At 40.8% G+C, this 23,920-nt stretch overlaps 1 protein-coding gene across 1 annotated transcript in view; it reads left to right on the top strand.

Annotated features, from left to right (window-relative positions):
* The window catches only part of USP24 (ubiquitin specific peptidase 24), a gene marked incomplete at its 5' end in the record, with an annotated part of 138,189 nt that overhangs the window by 87,511 nt on the left and 26,758 nt on the right, over positions 1–23,920 (top strand). The window contains 18 exons of the mRNA XM_080800089.1: positions 1,143–1,213; positions 2,080–2,240; positions 5,706–5,767; positions 8,111–8,302; positions 9,303–9,420; positions 11,330–11,474; positions 13,795–13,914; positions 14,850–14,975; positions 15,565–15,663; positions 16,498–16,580; positions 17,655–17,796; positions 18,012–18,131; positions 18,470–18,690; positions 19,078–19,202; positions 20,538–20,679; positions 21,137–21,287; positions 22,252–22,347; positions 22,995–23,098. Of these exons, the coding sequence (XP_080656215.1) occupies positions 1,143–1,213; positions 2,080–2,240; positions 5,706–5,767; positions 8,111–8,302; positions 9,303–9,420; positions 11,330–11,474; positions 13,795–13,914; positions 14,850–14,975; positions 15,565–15,663; positions 16,498–16,580; positions 17,655–17,796; positions 18,012–18,131; positions 18,470–18,690; positions 19,078–19,202; positions 20,538–20,679; positions 21,137–21,287; positions 22,252–22,347; positions 22,995–23,098 (2,278 nt within the window). The remainder of the gene's footprint in view (positions 1–1,142; positions 1,214–2,079; positions 2,241–5,705; positions 5,768–8,110; positions 8,303–9,302; positions 9,421–11,329; positions 11,475–13,794; positions 13,915–14,849; positions 14,976–15,564; positions 15,664–16,497; positions 16,581–17,654; positions 17,797–18,011; positions 18,132–18,469; positions 18,691–19,077; positions 19,203–20,537; positions 20,680–21,136; positions 21,288–22,251; positions 22,348–22,994; positions 23,099–23,920) is intronic.

Here is a 23,920-nt window from a genome sequence, read left to right on the forward strand (position 1 = left end):
CTCATTTCCCACTGAGTAAAAACCAAATCTTTACTAAGGCCAGACAGAATCCACCCTTTCGGGGCCATCTGCTCTCCCCCTCACTCACCGTGCTTCGACCTCCCTGGCTTTCTACCTGTACCCCATCACTCGGGGCACATTCCTGCCTCAGGGCCCTCACACTGGCTGTTCCCTCCTCCTGGTATGTTCTTCCCCATCTTTCCCACATGGCTCTCTCTGCCTCATTTCCCACAGGCGTGCTTAATCTCAGCCTCTTAGGGAGACATTCTCTGACCACAGCCCTCCTGTCCTCCCAGCACTACCTAAACTCCATACCTCCATAATTTATTTATCATGTTTATTGTCATCATCCCTCCCCACCTAGATTGTAAGCTCCATAAAGACAGAGACTTTTGTCCATTTTGTTCCCACCGAATCTCTCACACCCAGACACTGCCCAGTGTATAGCAGGCCCTCAATAGAATGAAGTCTTAATAGTTCATTTCTGAAAGCCCGGTTCTTCCTGTTATTACTGATTCAGACCTGTTATATCAAATTGTTGACTGTTAATGTGTTTCGTGTAATAACCAAACTCGTCATATAAGATAAGGTAGATCTAGAAAAAGTTGGACATTTGTAGGACAGTGATGTAGTGTCCAAAATTACTTACTTGGAGCAAGAGTGCTTTTGAAGACACACATAAGAAGTACAAGTCATTACGAAATGCTTTGAACAAATCCCGTAATCGTAGTTCAGTTTTCCTATAATTGTTTAGTTTTAGAGATATTTTCAAGTCAAGATGAAATAATTACAACTTCCTTCAAGCTTTTTATCATTTGTACTTTCATTGTAGAATATTGATAGTTTATTAAGGCAAGACATACTGTTTGATAAGTGGTGTGTACAAGGCGCTGTACTAAAATGTGGGGGCAGAGAGGTGACCGAGATATGGTCCTGCTCTTGGACAACTTAGGTTCTCGTGGGGGAAACTCAGAGACGTGGAGGCAGTTGTGGAAAGCACTGAATTCAATTCCAGGTAGAAGAGTTGAATTTCTGCTATAGTTAAGCTTAAGAAAGTATTCGGAATTTTTGAAATTTTGAAAATGCATTTTCTAACTTGGTTCCCCCTTCCCGCCCCCAATTCTCTTTATTCTTCTCACTAGCATCCTTCTATAATTTGCCCTGTGTTGCTGATTTTATCATTGATATTCTGCTTGGATCACCAAGTGCTGAGGTAAGGATTTTGTACATTACATAAAGCGTCCCCTTGGTCCTCTTCTGTCCACAGCCCTCCACACACTTGCAGTGCTGCGCACAGGGCGGAAGGCATGGTGTCTCGTCCTCTTCGGAGTCCTAAAAAGCGCTCTGAGACTCGCAAAGTGACCATTTGGACACTCTGCCCTCCTTTCTGTTCTGTATTCCACCAAAAGTTCAGAGAGTAGTACTAAGACTAACTTGTGTTTGTTTACAACAAACAGTGTTATAGCTGGTGTACACCCGCAGCTGGCGTTCAGTGTCACCATTGTCAACATTGTCAAATCCAGAGAGACCAGCTTCAGGCCATGAAGTCACACTAGATTTTATAATTCTGATTTTCTTATTTGACCTTGAAAATTAATTTTGAAATACCTGAAGAGTTTTTTCTTATTTTCATTTATATATAAAACTTTTGAGTAGGAGACTGGAATAATTTGGGGGATCAGTTCTCTGAGCACGCTTCTTTTTAATCAGCCCTAGTTTATTCAATGTAAACATTACCATTAGTGATGAAAACATTCTCACCCTGATAGCCTCCCTCAGAGTGTGGACTTTAGAGGAAAATCACTTTGTCTCTTTTTTTTTTTTTTTAAGATTTTATTTATTTATTTGACAGACAGAGATCACAGGTAGGCAGAGAGAGAGGAAGGGAAGCAGGCTCCCCGCTGAACGCAGAGCCCGATGCGGGGCTTGATCCCAGGACCCTGGGATCATGACCCCAGCCGAAGGCAGAGGCTTTAACCCACTGAGCCACCCAGGCGCCCCCGAGAGGAAAATCACTTTGTAATCAGTGTCTAAGTGTTGACTGATGTGTGTCCTTCACCACTGATGATGTAATTTCAGATTCGCCGTGCTGCCTGTGATCAGCTGTATACTCTTAGTCAGACAGATACTTCAGCTCACCCAGATGTACAGAAGCCAAACCAATTTCTCCTAGGTGTGATTCTCACGGCTCAGCTACCTCTCTGGTCCCCAACTAGTATTATGAGAGGAGTCAATCAGAGGTACGGAATCTAGATTAAAGTTCATGTTATACTAAAAGAGAATAATGATTTGTGTGCTGCTCTACTGAAGTCATTGTTGAGATGACAGAAGAATTTCTCCTTTCCTTCTGTAACATTTGTGTCCCAAACAAGGGCTTTTTAGTTCTTATTATCCCCACTCAGGACAGGAGAGTTAGAGGAAACACACACTACCAGGCTTCCTTCCCCTTGAATCACTTCCACCTCCCACCTCCACCTGACCTGGTCCGTCACCCCCAAGAGAAAGAAGAGCTCACCTGAGTGGTGAGAGGCTGAAATTATGGGAGCCCCATCACTTGATGAAGGTCACACTGCTCATGTCTTTGAGTTTGTCACTCAGATCAGCATACTTCCGAACTCCCTATCTAGATGCAGCTGGGATGTCCTTCTAGCTCTCTCCCTTGGTTTTTCAAGTACCTGGGCATGGAGGGAAGCTGTGGTCCAGGCTGATGGAAGGGCTTGGATAAGTCCATTCTGCCCACCCTGCCGAATCTCTGTGGGCTAGCCTGTGTGCCAGGCGGCCCCAGTCTGGGCCCAGGATGGGAGGGAGGAGATCTCACACCGACCTCTACTTTCTCCAACTTCACTTCACCAGAGAAACCTTGTCATAGGACATGAAAGGTACCACTGAGATGTGTGAAACCAGTATTTTCTTTTCTTGTGTATGTATTTTACAAATTAGAATTTTGTAAGGGAAGAAATTTTAGAGCTACCTCAGCCTCCTACATTTGGATAAGTATCCAAAGCCCTAAGTTTGTATCCAAACTTGGTCTGTTTAAGCATTTAAGCGTAAGTTCAGTGGCGTTAACTATATTCTAATTCTTGTGCAACCATGGCCACCATCCACCTCCAGAACTTATCATCATCCTGAACTGAAACTCTGGACCTGTTAAGTCATGAAATAAAAGGCTGATAAATTCAACTCCACAAAAATTATTCTGTGTGGAAAAAAATACCATGAAGTTAAAAGTCAGTTCACAGACTGGCCGAATAGATTTATAATGAGACAGACAGGAAACTCATTTGATAACATATATAAGAAGCTTATATAACATATTAGAAGCTTATATAACATATATAAGAAGCTCTTAGAAATCACTAAATAAATGACCCAACAACCAAATTGAAAAATGGACAAAGGACATGAAGAGACAGTTCGAAAACAAGTGGCTTTTTTTTTTTTAATTTTATTTATTTATTTGACAGAGAGAGATCACAAGTAGGCAGAGAGGCAGGCAGAGAGAGAGAGAGAGAGAGAGAGAGAGAGGGAAGCAGGCTCCCTGCTGAGCAGAGAGCCCGATGCGGAACTCGATCCCAGGACCCTGAGATCATGACCTGAGCTGAAGGCAGCGGCCTAACCCACTGAGCCACCCAGGCGCCCGACAAGTGGCTTTTTTTTTAAATTTTTTTAGATTTGCTAGAATTTTTTTTTTTACTGCACCAAAATGTACATAAAATTGATCATTTACTCATTTTTAGGTCTAGAGACCAGTGACATTAAGTACATACACAGTACACATTGTTGGGCAGCTTTCCCCACTACCCATCCCCAGAACTTTTTCATCTCAGACTGAAACTCTGTACCCACTAAACTTTAACTCCCCAATTACTCCCCCTCCCGCATTCTACCCTTTCCAGGTTCATCTGTATCGTGGTTTCATCTCTAAGACTGAAAAATACTTCCTTTGTCTGTTCTTTCTTTTGTTGCCTGTGCTCTTGGCATCATATCTTAAGAAATCATTGCGTAATCTAATGTCATGAAGTTTTCCTGCTATATATTCTATCTTTTTTTTTATAGTTTTCCCTCTTGCATGTATGTGTGTGATCCATTTGAGTTAAGTTTTTTGTGTGACAGAAAGTAAGAGTCCAGCCTCAGTCTAATCTAGTTGTTCCAGCACTGTTTTCCCCATTGAATGCTTTTGACAACTCTGGTGAAAAATCCTTTGCTTGCTTGCTGATTGATTGGCTGTTCATTTCTGTTCTATCGATCTGTGTGTCTTTACACCAGCACCACACAACTTTGTTGCTCTAAGTGTGGTATTCTGTCCTGGTTTTCTTTCAGCGTTGTTTGTCCTTCTCACTGTGTGAGTCTTTTGCTTCCTTCGTTAAGTGGATGCCTAAGTACTTTACTCTAATTGATACTATTGTAAATGGAATTGTTTTCTTACTTTTTCATATTGTTTGTAGGTGTATGGGAGCAAAACTGATTTTCATGTCCCAATTGGGTATCTTGCAACTTTGCTGATTAGTTCTAAATTATTTTGTGTGGACTCTGGGGTTTTCCATATACAGGACCATGTCATCTGCACAATTAGAATTGTACTTCTGTGTAAGCCATTTTTTAGGAAGTAAACTGTTGCACTTAATACTTTTTGTAGACTCCAATTATTTAACTAAATGTTAAGAGTTTGATTTTCTGGTAAATTTCTTGAAACTCAGGAAAAGAAATAAAGCATTGGATGAGTTTTTAACATTTTGAAACAAACTCTTGGATGTAGAGCATTTAACTTCACATAAAATTAAATCTTTAATTTTTTTTATAATTTGAAAAATGTGTTTCACAGCTTACTTGAATGCCTAGGTTCGGCACATTTCTTCCATGCTAGTGATGACAATACTAGCATTACTGTGGTCTGATTGTGTGCCATACAGCATGCTAAGTTCATTGCATTTCTTTATCATTTATGTCACAAAGGACAAATGAGTTTAACAGTTATATTATCTCCTTAATAATCATAATTCTTGGTTCATTCTCTATTCTTCTCGTTAGTATATTCTTAAGCCTTTTATGGATGTGCATGTGTGTGTGTGTGTTTATTTCTAACACTCTAACAAGCATTTTAGAAATTAGAAACCAAAGAAATTGGCCCTAGACACCCAACTATAAGTGATGGAGCCAGGAATAAAACCAAGGTGCCTTGCCTTGAAATTTTGTGCCCTTTGCTGCTTTAATTGCAGAAAAGCTTAACTGGTCATCCTAGATAAAAGAATTTACCTTTCTCTCCTCTTGCTCCACTTTATTTTTCTTCTTAGTATCACCAGTTAACACATGTATTTTTTAAATTTGTTTGTCTCTTTTGTTATTTTTCAACTGTTCCTCTAAAACAGTTCCAGGCATGTAGTAAGTGCATAGTAAATACCATTTGGTATTTGAATGAATGAGTGTGATCTAGTTGATGTATGCAGTCAGTCCGTACATTATTACAAAATGGGAGATTTAGTAAGTTTCTTCTTTTTACACTATTACTTCTGTAGTGTATCTGTATTAGCAGAATCTTTAGTATGCTTCTTGCTAAGATACTAAAGTTGAATTGATGTAAATGTAGTTCTTTTATGATGAGGAAAATTCCATTGTTAAACTATTTTATGAACCTGTTCTTACAAGGAAAATGCTTTTTATTTTAAAATTGACCTTTTTTAATACTTGAAATCTTATCTGTTTTTTAGACTGTTATCTCAGTGTATGGAGTATTTTGATCTAAGGTGCCAATTATTAGATGATCTGACAAGTAAGTAGATGTAGGACTTTGATTTGTGGGGGAAGGGGGGAGTAGAAAAGAAAGCCAAATGGACATTTCTATATCTTCCTTAATGTATTTTCAGTATAAATGAGATTATATTTACTTGTTTGAAATTGAATTTTATTTTCTTGAAAATTGCACATAAACCCATATACCAGTTCTCTTTTCTCCTAGCATATACCAAACCATTAAAGTATTGAGAAGATTTGTTGATTTTAAAAATTGTCAAAGACACATGTTTTAATTATACTGATACAGAACTGTTAGGAAGAACTTTTCTCCCTAGTATAGTGAATTCTGACCATTTTAAAGGTCGATCACTGAAGGAAAGAGGGAATCACTGTTGAGGTATGTTGATAACGATAAAGTCCATTGATTATTTAGTGTTAGGTAATTGAAGTGTTGTTAGAAATTTTAGTGTTGGAGTGTTTAGATTTTGATTATCTGTGCTTACTCATGTATAAGGCAGAGGTGTGCCGGGGTGATCTGTGTAAATTTTAGTTGTTCACATCAAGAATTTATTAGTTCATTCCCCACTCTCTACATAAAAAGATTTGCTTCAGCTTCCAGGAAATAAATAAAAATCAGGATGGACAAAGGATTCATTGGAAATACTAATGGGAAAGGATGTCCAGACTGGGGGAGTTAAACAGAAACACCGTGCCTATGTGCGGGCGCTAAAGCTGCACACAGTCAGAATTTGATCATGAGGTTGCTGGCAGACAGAGGGAAACAGGAAACAGTATATGTTGGCTGTTGTCAGGACCCTCGAAGAAAACTGGTTTCTCAAAAGAAACATCTTTTTGCCAGCACTTAAATCTGAAAGGAAGCTCGCGACAAGGTCTTTGTGTCACGGACACATGAAGACATAGTGACTGTAAGCCTCCGCAGAGGTCTCCAAGGCAGATGCCTTCATCCGTGTCCCAAGTGTCTCTTGGTGGGAGGTGGGAGAGGCAATGCTCTGAGCGGTACAGTGAAACGGGGGTGTTGGAGTCTGAGATAATGTAGTCGGAGTGCATGCCTGTCCTCTAGACACATGGGCGGGTGACATGTCCGTCTAACCGTCTAGCCAAGTGCCATATTTTTAAGCCAGGCTTCTGTTGAAAGCTGGGTGGCAGCCAGCAAGGTTTGCTCTCTGGCTTGGACTTGGCGAGGGTGGTGTGCTTTGCCTTTCGAGGGATGGAACCATGAGTTGGCTGTGACACATACGACTACAGAAGTCATGAACAAGTGCTTCACGTAGGCCTTCCCTGTGTCACTGACTGACAAACGAGGGAATCCATGGTGCCATGTGGGAATGTTGAGCGCAGAGTGGGAGTAGTAGCAGTAGTTGTCATTTGGGGAGTAATTTGTATATGCCAGTACCTATGCTAGGCACTTCACACCCAGATCCCTGCCATCTAGGTGTTAGCCAAGGGCCCACTGTGAGTAAGTGGACTCCTGTCCCGTGCTGGTCCCACTCTGATCCTGAAGTATTCCTCTTCACCTCATCCTGTGGGACCTTACCGCTCATGGCTGTTATGCCTCAGAAGGAGAGCGCGGTCACGTTTTCTCTCCTCCCCAGTCCCATCTTCTGGGACGGAATCTGGCTTTACTCCTTGTTTAGAGGAGAGCAAGAGAACTTACTACAGCAGAGCAGAGTGGTTCTCCAGGGTTTGGTACAGTGTCCGGAAATACTGTGCTGTGGACCTCCTCCTTTGCAGGACTCCCTTGGCCTAGGTGACACTGCGGGAGCCTTGGCTCTCCTTATACCCTCATGCTTGCCTCCGCTAGGGGCACGTGCTGACACACACACACACACCCTGCCCCCAGACTAGGAGCTTCTTCAGAACAAGATTGTCCCCTTCCTGAGACAAACCATAAGAGACTCTTAATCTCACAAAACAAACTGAGGGTTGCCAGGGGAGGGGGGAGGGAGAGGGTGGTGGAGTTATGGACATTGGGGAGGGTATGTGCTATGGTGAGTGCTGTGAAGTGTGTAAACCTGGCGATTCACAGACCTGTACCCCTGGAGCTAATAATATATTATATGTTTATAAAAAATTTTTTTTAATTATTTAAAAAAAAAAGATTGTCCCCTTCCTGACCTGCAGAGGGGCTCCCACTACATGTTTGGTTTAGGACTGAGAGAGTGAGTGGGTAAGGAGTGAGTGCGCATGCACTGTCCCAATCCTTGGGGCAGCAGCTCCAGCCCACTGTTTGTTAATGACCGCTGTCTCTGATGGAGGAAATGGAAGGTTGGGACTTGACTTTGCTACTGTAATTCAGGATTTGGACTCCATGGGGGGAAATCCTTCTTTCTTCAAATGGACTTTTTCTTTTCCTCTTAAGCTTCAGAAATGGAGCAGTTAAGAATCAGCCCAGCGACTATGCTCGAAGATGAGATCACTTGGCTGGATAACTTTGAACCTAATCGCACCGCTGAATGTGAGACCAGTGAAGCGGACAACATCTTATTGGCAGGACACTTACGGCTCATTAAGACCCTTCTCTCACTCTGTGGGGCAGAAAAAGAAATGCTTGGTAATTATTGCTTCATCTTCCCATGTGATAGAATACCTCGCTTCTTAGTTACTGCCATAGTATTGTGTGTAATTAAGAAAATAGGATAGATGCTCCGTGCTCCATAGAAGACTGGCCCTTCAGGTAAAACGAGATTATCCGGGATCTTAGTGGCTAACAAACTTAAGGTTTGTTTTACCTGCGTCATTAAACCATGTAGAGAATTTTATGGTATTCAAAATGGATCGCGTAACTTCTTAATATCAAATAAAAATTAATTCAAAATAGGGTTTTCTCTTTTTGCTATTTTTATGCTTTATAAAATATTATCTGTTTTAAGTCTCACTTATTTTAAGGGTATTCTCATCTGGGAGGCAGCCCCAACCACCACCCCCTGCATAGTGGGGTACATATGAGTGTCCTGGGGCGCACATATAATTTATAAGGGCATATTCATTATTATAAATTATATTCAGAAAATAAGTCAAAACATTAATTATTACTTTTATCACACAAACTAAGCACTACAAAAATCTTCTTGGCTACTGGGGATACATAGAAAAGAGTGATTCTAAACCAGGGTGAGAAGGGCACATCATTTTACCCAAAGAAGGCAAGATTTTAAAAGTTTCGGAAACCCTTCCGTGCCCCCCTCCACCGCACCCAGAGTAAGAATTAATTGTTCACTCGAACTGTTCTGCCTTGTGGTGTTCTTCGCATTTGTGTTTCTAAAGTGAAAGCATGGCTTCTTTCACTCCACCGTCAGCTCCTAGAGGAAGGTACCCTCACTTCTCTATCCTTGTTCCCTGGCCACGGCCCTCCAGCCCCTTCCCACCCCTCTGCCCCACAGAGCTTTGCCCTGTGTTACATAAGTGCTCACAAAATAAGCATCAAATAAAATTGAATGCCCTGCCATTGGGTGGCCTTGGGTGCCTTTGCTTCTCTGATATGAAAGTACAAAAACAGGATCTTTGAATTAAAATGTGTTCCTCCTCAACATGAATATTATGCTCTATTCCAGGTTCATCACTCATTAAACCATTGTTAGATGACTTCCTTTTCCGAGCTTCTAGAATTATTTTAAATAGTCATTCTCCAGCTGGCAGTGCCGCCATCAGTCAACAGGACTTTCATCCAAAGTATGGAAAATGCACGTTGTGTTCAGTTTTGGTAAAAATTCTAATTCGAAACTTTAGTCCAAAAAAGATTTTCTTAACTTGGAATTTGTCGTCCATCTCGTGAGTGTGTGTAGTTATAATACCCACTATATAAAGAAATGCATGTAAATGGGCTTAGGATAAAGCCTGTCTGGCACATAATAGGTGCTGAGCCGTGTATGCTGGAACCATTCTTATCATCCAGTTGGAAGAATAATAAATTATGTGGTTAACTTGGTCGGTAACAAATTCCAAGAGAAACTGAGGTGGTAAGGATTATGTCCAAAGTAAAAGTAAATAGACTCAGAATCTCGAGAGTTTCTTCTCGGAGGAATGTGTAGGTGCTGTAGTGCATGAACTGTGATTTGCTCTGTATCCACCATGTCCTGATAATTACAACTGCTAGTGATCTCTTGGGCTGTGACTCCCATCTTCACCCCTGCTCCAGTCTTGTTCTGGAAGATCTGGTGCTAGCTCCATGGGAATCTTTTATGAAAGCAGTAGAAATACAGGAGTGTTCCAGCTTTCAGTGAACAGAGAAAATAAATCTTCAGTAGTTGTTTTTTTTTGTTTTGTTTTGTTTTTTCATTTAAATTCAGATAACCTATATATAGAGTATTCTTAGTTTCAGAGGTAGAGTTCAGTGGTTATTCAGTGGTTTTATTGAAATTTTATTCATGAATCCTTTTCCTTATATTTATTAAAAGCAACACCTCCATCAGCAGGGAGTTGGGTTGTTTTAATCATACACAGTGCCTTGAGTAGAAAAGGCGGGCATTTTGTCTCATCCTCCCCTGTGTACTGAGTGATACTCATTCATCACAATGACTCCCCGCCCTTTCCCACCTAAACCCTAAAGCCAGAGAGAGAGTTACAATACACAGAAGTATTTTCACGAGTAATGCTTACTAACACTAACAAAAGACATTTTTCACATGTAGCCCGTGTGTACGGTACGTCCTATGTGTTCTTTACTGGTCCTTTGCAATCCAGAAGTCCAAAAAAGAAGCCTAGGACAGTGCCAGCTCCTGGGCACTGTCCTCAGGGCGTGGTGCAGTGCTGATCTAAGAGCCAGCCCTGTGGCCCTCACTCCCCAGCCCATGAACACATCTCCTACACTGCACTGCATACGTGTTTCTCTCAGAGGTTGGATGTCCTCTTTTCTGTGTATCCTTCCTAACCTGTGATCTTCTCGGTAAGGCAAGGTTGGCATAGGTGACACTGAGAAGTTACTGTCCATCCCCAAAATGATGTCTACTAAAGGTGAGCAACATCAGAAGCCTTTAGTTTCCTGCAGGATGCTTGCTAGTTACCTTTTATCGTCATTTTTAAACAAAATTTATTTAGCATTCCACATATTTCTGCCTCTATTTTCTTAGCAAAATGAAGCAGATTCGTGTCCTTGAAGAGTTTTGTTTGTTTGTTTGTTTGTTTTTTAAGTCTTCAGGCACATATAGGCTTTTATGGGCATTTATTCTGATTTGTATAGCTTTCTTTTTCTGCCATTTAGATATTTGAATTTCAGGGTGATAAAAATCGCTCTTGCTACTCTCATGTTGTCTTTGATAAAATTTTTGAACTCTTTGTCCTCCATTTTTGCTGATCCAAACCTTAGATTAAAATACTCTGTAGTCCTAAGTGAGAGATTTTGCTACTCTGTCAGGCCAAGAAGATATTTAGCTCTCAACCATAATCATCCTTCCTGTATTCGTGGCCTCTTCCTTTAAGTAAACACTTCCCCCTGGGTTCCTAGAGCTCTGCCATCAGACCTGATTAGCCCTGTTTGAGGAACTGCAGCTCTAATACTTTCATTTCAAATGTTGATTTAGTTTAATGAGCTATCTAAGTAGACTGTTCACTGTTGGAATTGACTGGGGTCTTCTGTTTCCAGGTGTAGTACAGTGAATAGCCGATTGGCAGCCTATGAAGTCCTGGTGATGTTGGCTGATAGCTCACCTTCAAATCTGCAAATTATCACAAAAGAACTGCTTTCTATGCATCATCAGCCCGACCCTGCTCTTACTAAGGAGTTTGATGTAAGTTTTCTAGACCTTGACGCACGTGGTGTTTTTGGAATGATCAATTAAACATACAGCTTTAAAGCTTATGTTTGCTTTATCCTAATCACAGAGAAAGTATTATTCGTATACCTGTCGTGTTCACCTACTCTAATCAACTAGAAACTACAAAGTTACTTTATTACCATTGTCATACTATATTACTCAGCAATACCCTTTTTCTTAACTAAAGAGGAGACATGTTCAAATCAGCTGATAGTCACTTTCAGAAAGAAGTAGCACTTCAGCCCATTTGTGGAGTAGCTGTTGGGGGTGGGGGGGTGGCACAGTGCCCGGCACTGGAAATAACCAACTCAGACATTGGCTCTGCCATTGTCTGCATTCACTTTCATTCAGTTAAGAGTTACTGGGCTTACTAGGCACTAATAGGTGTGTTAGGCTTTGGAGCTCCTAAATGAAGATAGGATTCCAGCCCTCAAGAGAGGCAGTGTATAATGGAGGAGACAGAGCCATAGTCAGATAATTTCAATATAATGTGATAAATTTTAAGATACAGGTCATGTCCCAAATGCTCTACCAACAGAGAGGCACTTTACCACCAGGTGGCGGTATCTTTAAGAGCTGGGGAGCCTGGGTGGCTCAGTTGGTTAAGCACTCAACTCTTGATTTTGGCTCAGGTTGTGATCGCAAGGGCGTGAGATCAAGCCCTGCCTTCAGGCTCTCCTGCTCAGCGAGGAGTCTGTTTCTCTCCCCACCCCCACAACCCCCCACCCCTGCCGCACTGTGTCTTCCCCTCCCCTGCTCATGCTCTCTCTCAAAAATAAATAAATCTTCCAAAAATAAAAAAAGAGAGAGAGCTCTGATGTCTCGCAAGCCAGCTGAAGCAAGGTGGGAAGGTCATTCCAGCAATGAAAGGATACAGGACAAGGCTCTAGAGCCAGGCAGCAGTTTAGTGTTTGTTGAGATCTGCAGGAGGGAAGCACATTGCAGGCGCACTGGAGTACCAGACCAGGAGTGGGAGGACGCTTTTAGAGCTGCCTTCACATTCTCCACAAACATCACAGAGTCAGGCTTATCCCTTTGGAAGCCTGAGCTGAGTACTATGCAGCATACGGGGAAGGACGGAAAGGAAAGGGCACGAGATAGAGAAAATAGCATTTGCAAAATGAAATGTGAGCATGGAAAATAATAGAAACTGTTCTGGTGTTAAAACATTTAGTTTATAAGTATGTTTTAGTTTTACATTATTTGTTTAATAGATTTAAATGGAAATTTTATTTTTCTCATAAGGGATTGCATCAGCAGCTTGAAAAAAGCATTTGCCTCATGTAAATACTTATTTTTTATTACTACTATGAACTCACTTTTCTTATTTTGTAGCTTTCTAAAAATCTGTGCTTTGGGCTACAAATAAATTGTAGTGTTGGTTAGATCTTAGAAATCACCCTGCTCTGCATGTATGTCAAATGTTAGTGGAAAGTATGTCATATTTAACAATTCCCTGAGGTCCAAAAGATCTACAGGCTTTTGTCGATTGGTTATTACATGGATGCAGGTACTTGAGCTTTGCAGGTTAGGTGATTCTGGGTATGGCCTTAGAACTAAGATTCTGCTGACAGGGCATTCAGTATCCTTTTCAACTTGGAGAAGTGCCATGTTCAACTTCATCCAAGATGCCTTTCCTAGATTATTTCTAACCAGAAAAGCATTGTAACAGAGTTAGTATAAGGCATCTTTTAGTGCAGTGCAAGCGTAATTATTTATTTAATTGTGTGCGTGCTGTAAGTTATTCTGTAGAAGAATGTTACTTTCTTAAAAAGGAAGGGAAGGAATATGAGCCTTCTTGACCATTCCGACTGGCCAGGATTCTTCATAGTAAATACTTCATAGAGTCCTATTTCTTTTTTGCAGAGTACTACCTCGGTTTGTAAGTAGATATATTTACTTGACTAATGTCTGTGTACTCTGCTAGACTGTGAGCTCCTTAGGATAAGGGACCACGTATACCTCCTGAGGGCCTGGCACATAGTAGCCTCTTCGTGAGTTTTTGTTGAGTGATAGGTGACGGAATGCATGACTACCAGATGGATAGACAAATAAACAGTATGTTAGGTACTTCATGAATGGAAAAGGAACATTGAGATAGTAGTATTTTTTATTTGTATTCGCATCTGCAGAGGTATTTCAAGAACATAGGTTGTGTTAGCCTGACTCCTAGCCCACTGGATGGATGAATCTGTGAGTTTCTCTTTTTCCCTCTCAGACAGCCCCAGTGCACATGTGTTGGTGGCAGATACACTCATTCTCTGTCTACCGTTTCCCCTCCTCTGTTTCCTAGTACCTTCCACCTGTGGATAGCAGGTCCAGTTCTGGCTTTGTGGGACTGAGGAATGGTGGCGCCACCTGTTACATGAACGCAGTCTTCCAGCAGCTATATATGCAGCCCGGGCTCCCTGAGGTGACTTCCCTCTTCTTTCCTGTGTGGTATGAAAGAGAATGTGTACACGGCCTGAAAATTATCCCAGATTTACAGATCACAAAGTTGACTAAAGCTAGACATAACTAGGGATTTTGTCATAGCTTGTGAAATACATGTAGACAGCATGTTGGTGGTTATGTCTTTATAAATTTGCTGAGGGCATGTGCTGCCTATTTGGAGATAGACTTGACTAAGTGGGATTTTTGAATGAGGTTACTCTCAAACTCTATTCCATAAAATTACTTCATGTTCTTAGTATTTTAGAAAAATTTAGGGTCTCTCATTCATGCTTTGTAATAGTTCTGTTGACCCTTGAACAATGCAGGAGTTAGGAGCACTTACGCTCCGCTCTCCCAGTGCGGTTAGAAGTTTGCATGTAACTTTTTACTCCCCTAGAACTTAACTACTGTCAGCCTACTGTTGACTGGACAATTAACTCCTATTCTGTGTGTTCTGTGTATTACATACTCTATTTTTACAATAAAGTAAACTAGGAAAGAGAAAACAATAGTAAATGGAAAATAAATGGTACTCTTCTGTATCCAAAAAAATCCCTGTGTACCTAGACCCGTGCGGTTCAAACCATGTTCGAGAGTCAGTCTGTACCAGAAGTTGGTGCTATAGCAGTTAGTAGTTTTGAGAATATTCTACGTAGATCATTTTTCTTTCATAGAGATACTGGTATTGCTAGTTCCAGTTTTTCATGATCAAACAGAGCCTCAGAGAAATGACTTGTCCATGATTCCACCAACTCAGAAGTAACTAAGGCTAACCCTACTCAGAGCTGTAGCCGCATCCAGACGTATACAGCGTTGTGACGGCAGTGTGGGCAGTATATGTGCGTCTGCCCAGGGCTCTGTGCAGCAGTGAACTAGTTCTGGCTCATGCTCCTCGTTTCTGTCCTTTCCGTGTAGTCATTACTCTCAGTGGATGATGACACGGACAATCCAGACGACAGCGTGTTCTACCAGGTGCAGTCTCTCTTTGGGCATCTGATGGAAAGCAAGCTGCAGTATTACGTACCTGAGAACTTCTGGAAGGTATGTCACCCAGTTAACTCTAGATTTCAAGATGCTGGATCCTTGGATCTGGCGGTAATTGTTTCTGTCTTTATTGGTTCTAGACTGATCCCACTGCCAGGAACCTACAGAAGAATGGGCTACACCATTCTGCTTAAGATTGATGCTTGATTTCAAATGATTAGAAGATTAAGAAGAGTCATTTATAATTTTAGGGATCTGCTGATCTTAATGATTTTGAATATTTCTCATGATTCTTATTTTGGCTTTTGGGAGCATTTGTTCAAATTATCCCAATTTTACTAATGCCCTAAATGAAGGACATTATTCTGTTTCACAGGAGGAGTTCGGATAGTTCTAAGATGGAAACTCTGTTCCGTGGCCTCAGATCCCACCCTGTGTGGCCTCACAAACTTGTGACAGTAACACGGGGGCCAAGAGCAAGCCTAAGTAGCCAAAAACAAGCTTATCACACTTCAGTGAAAGTGTCTACTGCCCTAATAGGGAATTTGGTTTTTAGAAGCGCTCAAGTGCTCTCACATTTGTGTCCTACCGTGTTCAGATACTGCTAACTTTTCCTTTAACGATGTACTTAATTCTTGTTGCATAGATTTTCAAGATGTGGAACAAAGAACTTTATGTGAGAGAACAGCAGGATGCATATGAATTCTTCACTAGTCTTATTGATCAGATGGACGAATATCTCAAGGTAGGAAAAAAATGTCACTTTCTCTCTGACTCCCTCAGACTCTAATACGAGAGCGGTGTGGCAGGATGGGCATTACTGTGAAACCGGCCAGTCAGAATCTGGTCATCTTTAATACCACAGCTGTGAGTCAGTTCTTCTGGCGGAGTTTGAACATCAAAACAGACTAGACTTCTTTTCTTCATTCATCCAACGCTTGGTGAGGTGTGGAGCTCTTAACCCATACTCTGGAGTGACCACTGAGGGTGCCCCAAGGTAGCCTGGCTTCGGGCGTGCTGCCCTCATTGGGTACCCACAGGCCTGTGTTCTGCAGTCTGAATCTGCCAGAGGGCCAGATTAGAGTTTTCTGTGGGGGTCTGTGAGCCCAAAGCTTCCTGCCCCCACCTAGCATGATGTGTAACCAGCTTCCTAGTTAACAGGGCACCTCCCAGTGAAGCAGGAGACCCAAGTTACTTGTTCCCTTTTTCAGATCACTTAGGAATATATAGCATTTTATCCACAAGAAGGAAGAAAAGATTAGGGAGAGTTGCTCCTAACCCAGTGGTCACTGCGGGCAGCATGGGAGAAGGATTCAGAATCACCACTGAGTGCTGTTCTTGTCACCAGCAGGGACTGGCCGTCTCCTCTTCCTTCGCTGACAGGTTAGGCTGTTCTGAGAGTTGGGCCGGTGGCTTCCAGTTGTCCCATTTGATCCAGCTTAAGCTAGCAACGTGACTCCCTGTATTTTAGCTGTTAAGTTGAAATCTGCGCTTTAACTTAGGTTTAAATAAAATTCTGTGTAAGCAACCTGGAAATTCTAGGGACATCAACTAAAATTCTGTCCCTTTATTCCAACAGAAAATGGGGAGAGACCAAATTTTTAAGAATACTTTCCAGGGCATCTATTCTGATCAGAAGATCTGTAAAGACTGTCCTCACAGGTTAGTGAAGATACCACGGACATCAAAACTGATCATCTTCATTTTGGGGTTTTTTTTCTCTTAATTGGTAGTACTTTATTGATTTTCATCCATGTTCTGCTTGACTAAAGTGACAGTATCTAAAAATTTCAGCTATGATCTTTTTAAATAATTTATTTATAATTATATTATAATATTATTAAATTATAATAATAATTTAATAATAATTTTTATTTCTTAAGCTATTGTAACAATTTATTGACATGTTTGAGTTCAGCCAATTTCTAGAATATTCAGATTCATGCTTAGTATTAAGCAAATCATGATGCAAGCAGAAGCTTCTGTATTGTATTTAAGGTGGAGCTTTAAGAGTACTGTAAGTACTCTTCTGTCAGTACATGAATTTCCACAGGAAGTCACAAATCCTCAAACAGAAAAGTATGTGTTGGCTCAGTTGGTTAAGCAGCTGTCTTTGGCTCAGGTCATGATCCCAGGGTTCTGGGATTGAGCCCGTGTCAGGCTCCTCGCTCAGTGGAGAGCCTGCTTCTCCTCTCCCTCTGCCTGCTACTCTATCTGCTTGTGCACGCACTCGCTCGCAAGCTCTCTCTCTCTCTCTGTCAAATAAATAAATAAAATTAAAAAAAAAAAAAGTATGTGTTCCCTGGGTTATCCTGATGCAGGTACTAAACTCGGAGGAAATATTTTTATAGTAGAAAAAGGCTTCAATGTTGAGGTGAAAAGATGGAAATTGCCAGTTGGCTACAGTAGTACAGCACGTGATCGTCATCCTTTTTAAATGATGCTGCTGGTATGTCGTGAATTTTGCATTGTTGAGAGACTTACAGATCTCTCTCTAAGGGGACCTATAAATGTTTATTGAATTAAGTTTCTCTGGTTTCCACTTCTAAAATTCTTTGCTGAAAATCATGATTTTTTAAGGAATTTCTCATCAAAAATTGGCATTTTTATTTGGCAGTGTGGATTAATTTCACTGGTTTTGAATGTAGTTCTGTGTACAGTCTCTGGTATTGTGGTAGTTTCAAGACCTTTACATTCCACTGTTTGATTATGTTTTTCCTGTGATTTCCTAACCAGATACGAGCGTGAAGAAGCTTTCATGGCTCTCAATCTTGGAGTTACTTCATGTCAGAGCTTGGAAATTTCTTTGGACCAGTTTGTTAGAGGAGAAGTTCTAGAGGGCAGTAATGCATATTACTGTGAAAAGTGTAAAGAAAAGGTATTACATTTGCCTTTTTTTAGAAAACAAGATTAATCTGTTATTCATTTGTGTTTTATGTGAGGGCAATATTAAGCTTCTAGTGTTGTTCCCATTAAATTGTGTTGTTACCTGTTTTTACCTGGGCAGGAGAAGCCCATGGAAATCTCTGACCTTTATATGATTTGGCTCTTTTATTTCCTCCATGGAAATAATTGGGTTTTGCTTTTCTTTAGAGAATAACCGTGAAAAGGACCTGCATTAAGTCTTTACCTAGCGTCTTGGTAATTCACCTAATGAGATTTGGATTTGACTGGGAGAGTGGACGCTCCATTAAATACGATGAACAGATAAGGGTAACTTCTTTTCATTCCCCCCTGAAATACCTTACAACCATGACTTCACCTTTCTGCTGTTTACTTTTTACATGTTTAATTTCCATCTCCACCATGAAAGGCTGTGGTCTCAGCATTCAGAGGAGTACAGGGCCCCTTGTCTTAAGCAGCTGCTGCCACTGGACAGGCAGATCTGGGAACAGGAGCAGTCCTCCTCTCTAGAAGTTGTCCTGGCCAGAGTGCAGAGGCGGGCCTAGCTAGAATTAGGAAAACAGCCCTCTTATTTGAATCTGACTTAATGGGGTACTGCTGTCTGTGTTATTCATCAACACTAATGTGGTCTTTTTGCTTTTAAATAGTTTCCCTGGATGCTAAACATGGAGCCTTACACAGTTTCAGGAATGGCTCGCCAAGATTCGTCTTCTGAAGTTGGTGAAAACGGGCGAAGTATGGACCAGGGAGGTGGAGGATCCCCACGAAAAAAAGTTGCCCTCACTGAAAACTATGAACTTGTCGGTGTCATTGTCCACAGTGGACAGGCACACGCGGGTCACTACTATTCCTTCATTAAGGACAGGCGGTAAGAGGGTCTCACACCACTTCCTCCTGCCTTCCAGTAGTCCTGCCTCCACTTCCTCTGCATTCCTGTGTGCCTTCTCCGTTCCTCTTGTCCTCCTCTGTCCCTCCCTCGCTCCCCTTGCCCTGGCTCTTACCATCCATGCCTGTGAGTGTAGTGTAGAGAAGCTTTTGCATTGCTCTTTGGTATATTTCGTATTGGATTTTTAAAATGTACTTTAACTGTTTACCTCTTCGTTGGAAAAGTTGTTTTAGAAGTTTAAGTTTTTTTCTTGAGTATTTTCTAATAGTAGTCATCCTCTGTAAGTGTAGACAAAACCTAGAGATAAAGGCTGGGGAGGAAGATGTTGGGTTTTAATCTCATAACGTTTGTTTCCTCTGTGGGCTCCAGAGGGTGTGGAAAAGGAAAGTGGTACAAGTTTAATGACACAGTCATAGAGGAATTCGACCTAAATGATGAGACCCTGGAGTATGAATGCTTTGGAGGAGAATATAGACCAAAAGTTTATGATCAAAGTAAGTATTTACAAATGGATGTTTCCTGTTAGTTTTATTTTTTTAACTTACGGTTTTCTGTCAGATTGGAAGTAGTATTCTTAACATAGAATATAATTCTTTTATTTTTACGTACCATTGTTACAGCTGTATAGATCCACAAACTCCTTGATAGCCAGAGAGAAAATACTCAGGGTGCTTACAAAATGTTTTGAAACTATTTCCTTGCAGCAGTCCCCGGAGGACAGGTGATAGAGTAAGTTAAGAGGAAGAAACAAGTATCAGAGAGAAACTAATGAATGCAGAATTTCAACCTTAAAAATCATTTCAGAAGAAGTAGTTGTCCACTAAAATTCTCAAATTTCCTTTTCACTTACATAGAGGCACAATTAATTACAGAAGACATCCCTAACACACCTGGGTTTTAAAACCGTGTTTATGCAGTATGGCAAAACAGTCTTTCTCTGTCCAGCCACCACCCCCAGAAGAAAGACTAAGGAAAAGGACCTCAGAGAATCCAATCAGAATTTGCTTCTTGGGGGTGAGGGGAAGACCTTTTATAGAGACCTTAGCGTTTCTGAAACCTGATTTTGTAGTACTCTAGGGGCATTTAAAAATTTCTGTGTTCGGGTCAGAGGAGAACAGGGGAAATAGGTGAAGGGACTTAAGAGGAACAGACTTCTAGTTAGAAAATAAGTAAGTCACAAGGGTGGAAAGTAAGCATAGGAAGTATAGTCAATAATACCGTAATAAGATTGTGTGGCAACAGATGGTAATGACACTTACCGTGGAGAGCATTTCATAATGTACCTAATTGTCAAATCATTATGTTATACACCTGAAACTAATAGCATATGTCAACTACATTTCAATTAAAATTTTTAAAAAACTTTACCTGTATTATATCCACTTTATTAGATTTTGATACCATACCAAGGTAGTTCTTTGTCTAAAGTAGTTACCTTTGGCTACAGATAGTTAATGGTTAAAGATAGTATCGTTGCCAAAACTTACCTAGATTTGGCTGTCCTATACAGAATTGGTTAAGTGAGGCCAATTATAATCCCATCCTGTGTCACAGAATGTATTTTTCAATGCTTTCTGCCTTTTGGTTAAATTTAGACTTGCCTAGGAATGTTTACCTTCTTTACCCCATTACCATACAGCTTTCTTCCTATTCCTCTATATCACCTTTCAAGTGATTCTAAACAGTATTACTGGTAAAAAGACATTTTACTTATATTTTGCTTTTAAATTTTGTAAGTACTTGCTTTATTTATAGGTCCTTTATTTTAAATTGTGAAGACAAGAAAACATTTTTTATTTACAAAGATTTCTTCCTGTCTTGTTATAAAGCAAACCCATATACTGACGTACGCCGAAGATACTGGAATGCCTATATGCTCTTCTACCAAAGGGTCTCTGATCAGAACTCCCCAGTGTTACCAAAGAAAAGCCGGGTCAGCGTCGTCCGGCAGGAAGCCGAGGATCTCTCTCTGTGAGTTTCTCTTCCACATAATTCACTGCAGCATTTCAGCAGGCAGTCATTATAATCCTGAGTATACTGTTTGGCATTTAAAAGTTATTCGTTAAACAAGCTAGAGAGAAATTCTAAAAAGAAAATAAGTAAATACCTCTACCCCTTTTCTTATTGCCACCTGTTTATGATTCCTTAGCAAGAAGTTATTTGGTATTTAGAAACATATATATAAATGATTTCATTCTAGAATTGCCATTTTTTTCTAATCTCAGCACTTATTGGATACACTTTATCTCCAAAGTGTCGCACTTGGCCAGCACTGCCAGCGTTGTTGGTTTTTTTAAGGTCCTGTTGTCTATGAATTTGCATTTTCCTATATTGGATCTGGAAAGTATGCAGTTTATTGCCAAGTCTAGTGCCTTGTTACGTAAGTCTGTCGGCTCTACACCAGACTGTTTTGTGATTCCATCCTTAGGTCCGCGCCATCTTCTCCAGAGATTTCACCACAGTCCTCTCCCCGGCCCCACAGGCCTAACAATGACCGGCTCTCTATTCTAACCAAGTTGGTTAAAAAAGGCGAGAAGAAAGGACTGTTTGTGGAGAAAATGCCTGTGCGAATATACCAGGTAAGAACCATATAGAAAATTCTAAAGGAGAAAATTCAGATAAAAGTCAAAATCCACCTCAGAGGTCCAGATGTATTCCTGCTGGCCTCCTCGTGAACTTGGTTGGATCTCAAGTGTCTTGTCCTAACGACCTTGTCCCACAAGTGTCTTATACCAGGTCGCAGAGGTGACCACAGACTCGAGGTGGCCAGCACTCTCGCCAGCCTGCCGTGTGACTGGAGGGTGTCACAGATAGACACGTGGGAGGGCGTGAGCACTAAAGACACACACGGCTGAAATATAGGGTTCATTCCTTTGGGGAAAACTGTTGTGACAGTGATGACCATCAGTTATTGAATACTACTCTGCTACATGCTGTAAACAAATTCTTAATTCTTAAAACATTCTTCTGGAGTAGCGGGTTTTACACTCATTTTTTAAGAGGGAAAAAGTGAGCTCAGAAAAGGAGAAGTGACCTTCCAGTGTCACAGAGCCAGGATTTAAATTCAGCACTGTGTAACTATCCAGTCAAGGCTTTGTACACTAAGTAATCAAAAACTGAGTAACCAGAACCAGAGAATTTAAGAAAAGTATGGAGTGTTTTGTTTAGAGAGGAAGAATTAAGCTCTCCAATGTAAGGAAAACATTGAGTTAGTTGTACTTGGGAAAGCTCTGTTTGCCCCACAACCCAAAATAGCAGGTTTGAATTCACTTGTCCTTTACATGGTGGTTTTCTGAAATTTCCCAGAAGAGTTTGGTTTGATAAAGAATAATTCACCTTATTTCAGCTTCTTATATTTGAAAGGAAGATTTTCCTCTCTCCTTTTTTAAAATTTCAAAGCTCAAGAAAAGGGTTCTTGTGAACCCTTCTAACCTAATATTTTTTTAAAAACCCTTTTTTACCTAATGTATCAACAAAAATGTCTTCCACATACTGAATATTTTGCCCTGTTTCTTAAAAATAATTACTAATTTTCTTTTGTAGATGGTGAGAGATGAAAACCTCAAGTTTATGAAGAATAGAGATGTGTACAGTAGTGATTATTTCAGTTTTGTTTTGTCTTTAGCATCATTGAATGCTGTAAGTACTAGTTGGCTTCTTAGTAGAGGACTAAGAAAGGAGCCTAGTTAACTGTCAGCTCAAGCATTCAGTGACTCATCCTCCCCCTCAGATTAGAGGCCCAGAACGTTCGCACAAATGTGTCACTTCTGGGGTGATGTTAAAATACAGGCAGTGCTCAGAATGTGTCCTGCAGATTTTGAATGGGCGTGGGTTTCCACATACTGGCTTTTTCAAGTGCTCTTCAGTTTTGTAAAGAATCTGAGAATAGCCACAAGATGAGGTCAATGAATGTTGGGCTTTGTGGACATCAATTTGTCCTATTTGTTATCAGACTTTACCAGACTCAAGATGAACTTCCAAATACTTCTGTTTCTTGAGTACCATGATTACAGTTTGCCAGTAAGGGGGAAAGTTTCTTAGTCTGCTGACGGGTTACCTATAACATGTCCATGGTCTAAAGTCTCTATTTTGAGAGGGCTTCATAAAAGAAATGAAGAGGATGTCTTTTCTTACCCTTTTAAAAAATTTAAATGGGACACTTTCTATAGTAAGCTGGCTAGATTTTTCTTAGTAATATTAATTATGTGTCATTATTCAACTCATAACATTTAGTAATCAATAAAACATCAGTGAAAAATAGCCTCTCTTTTCTCCCTCTCTCTCAGACTAAATTAAAGCATCCATATTATCCTTGCATGGCAAAGGTGAGCTTACAGCTTGCTATTCAGTTCCTTTTTCAAACTTACCTACGGACAAAGAAAAAACTCAGGTGAGAAATGATATGTTTTGATAGTCTGTTGTGGCAAAAGGCACCAATGAATTCAATTAAAATAGAATTTATAAATTCAGAGCATTGTGAAGGCACCTACCTGATAGACTCAGGTGATTAAGGCATGGTTCCTATCTTGAAGGAATTTCTAATCTCATAGGAAGGATAGATAAAGCGGAAAAAGCAAGGCATAAATGCTAGACATCTTTAGGAATTGGGGAAAATCATATCCAGATGGGTATGGGGTAGGTGTCAAAGAGAGTGACAGTCTCAGGATTTTGAAAGGTAAAAACAGAGAAACGGAGGGACCAGTCTGGGTGAAAAGGGAAAATCTGAGAAACGAAGAAGACTTGCCTAAAGAACTGTGAATGACTAGTGTTCTGCTCACACATGTAAGGAACTCATTGGAAGTGAGATCAGATGTGGGGTTTGGATGAACCCATTGAGGGTCCCGATTACCACAGAGGGGAGTTGGGACTGTGTTCAGCGGGAGATGGTGGAGGGTTTTTGAACGGTTTCTGTCTTCAGCACTTGGAAGGTGCCCGACACATTGTAGGTTGCGGGTGCAGAGGTGCTGTGTGAGTAAGTGGGTGACGGGTGAGTGGCTGTGCGCTGGCTGGAGCAGGAGCCCAGAGCAGGCAGAGACTCTGGGTGAGGAAGGCAGGGACAGTTCGGCGAGCCTAGTACAGGTAACTTAGCCAGATGTGAGGGGCTTGGGGAAAGACTTTGCAGTCAAGAGACACTTGAGAAGAAACAATAGAATAGCAATTTCATTTTTAGGTGTAAAAAGTTGTATTAAATGACACTGATCTTTATTATTTG

Source organism: Martes martes, assembly GCF_963455335.1.
Source record: "Martes martes genome assembly, chromosome: 4".
In the NCBI taxonomy this organism is placed as follows: domain Eukaryota; kingdom Metazoa; phylum Chordata; class Mammalia; order Carnivora; family Mustelidae; genus Martes; species Martes martes.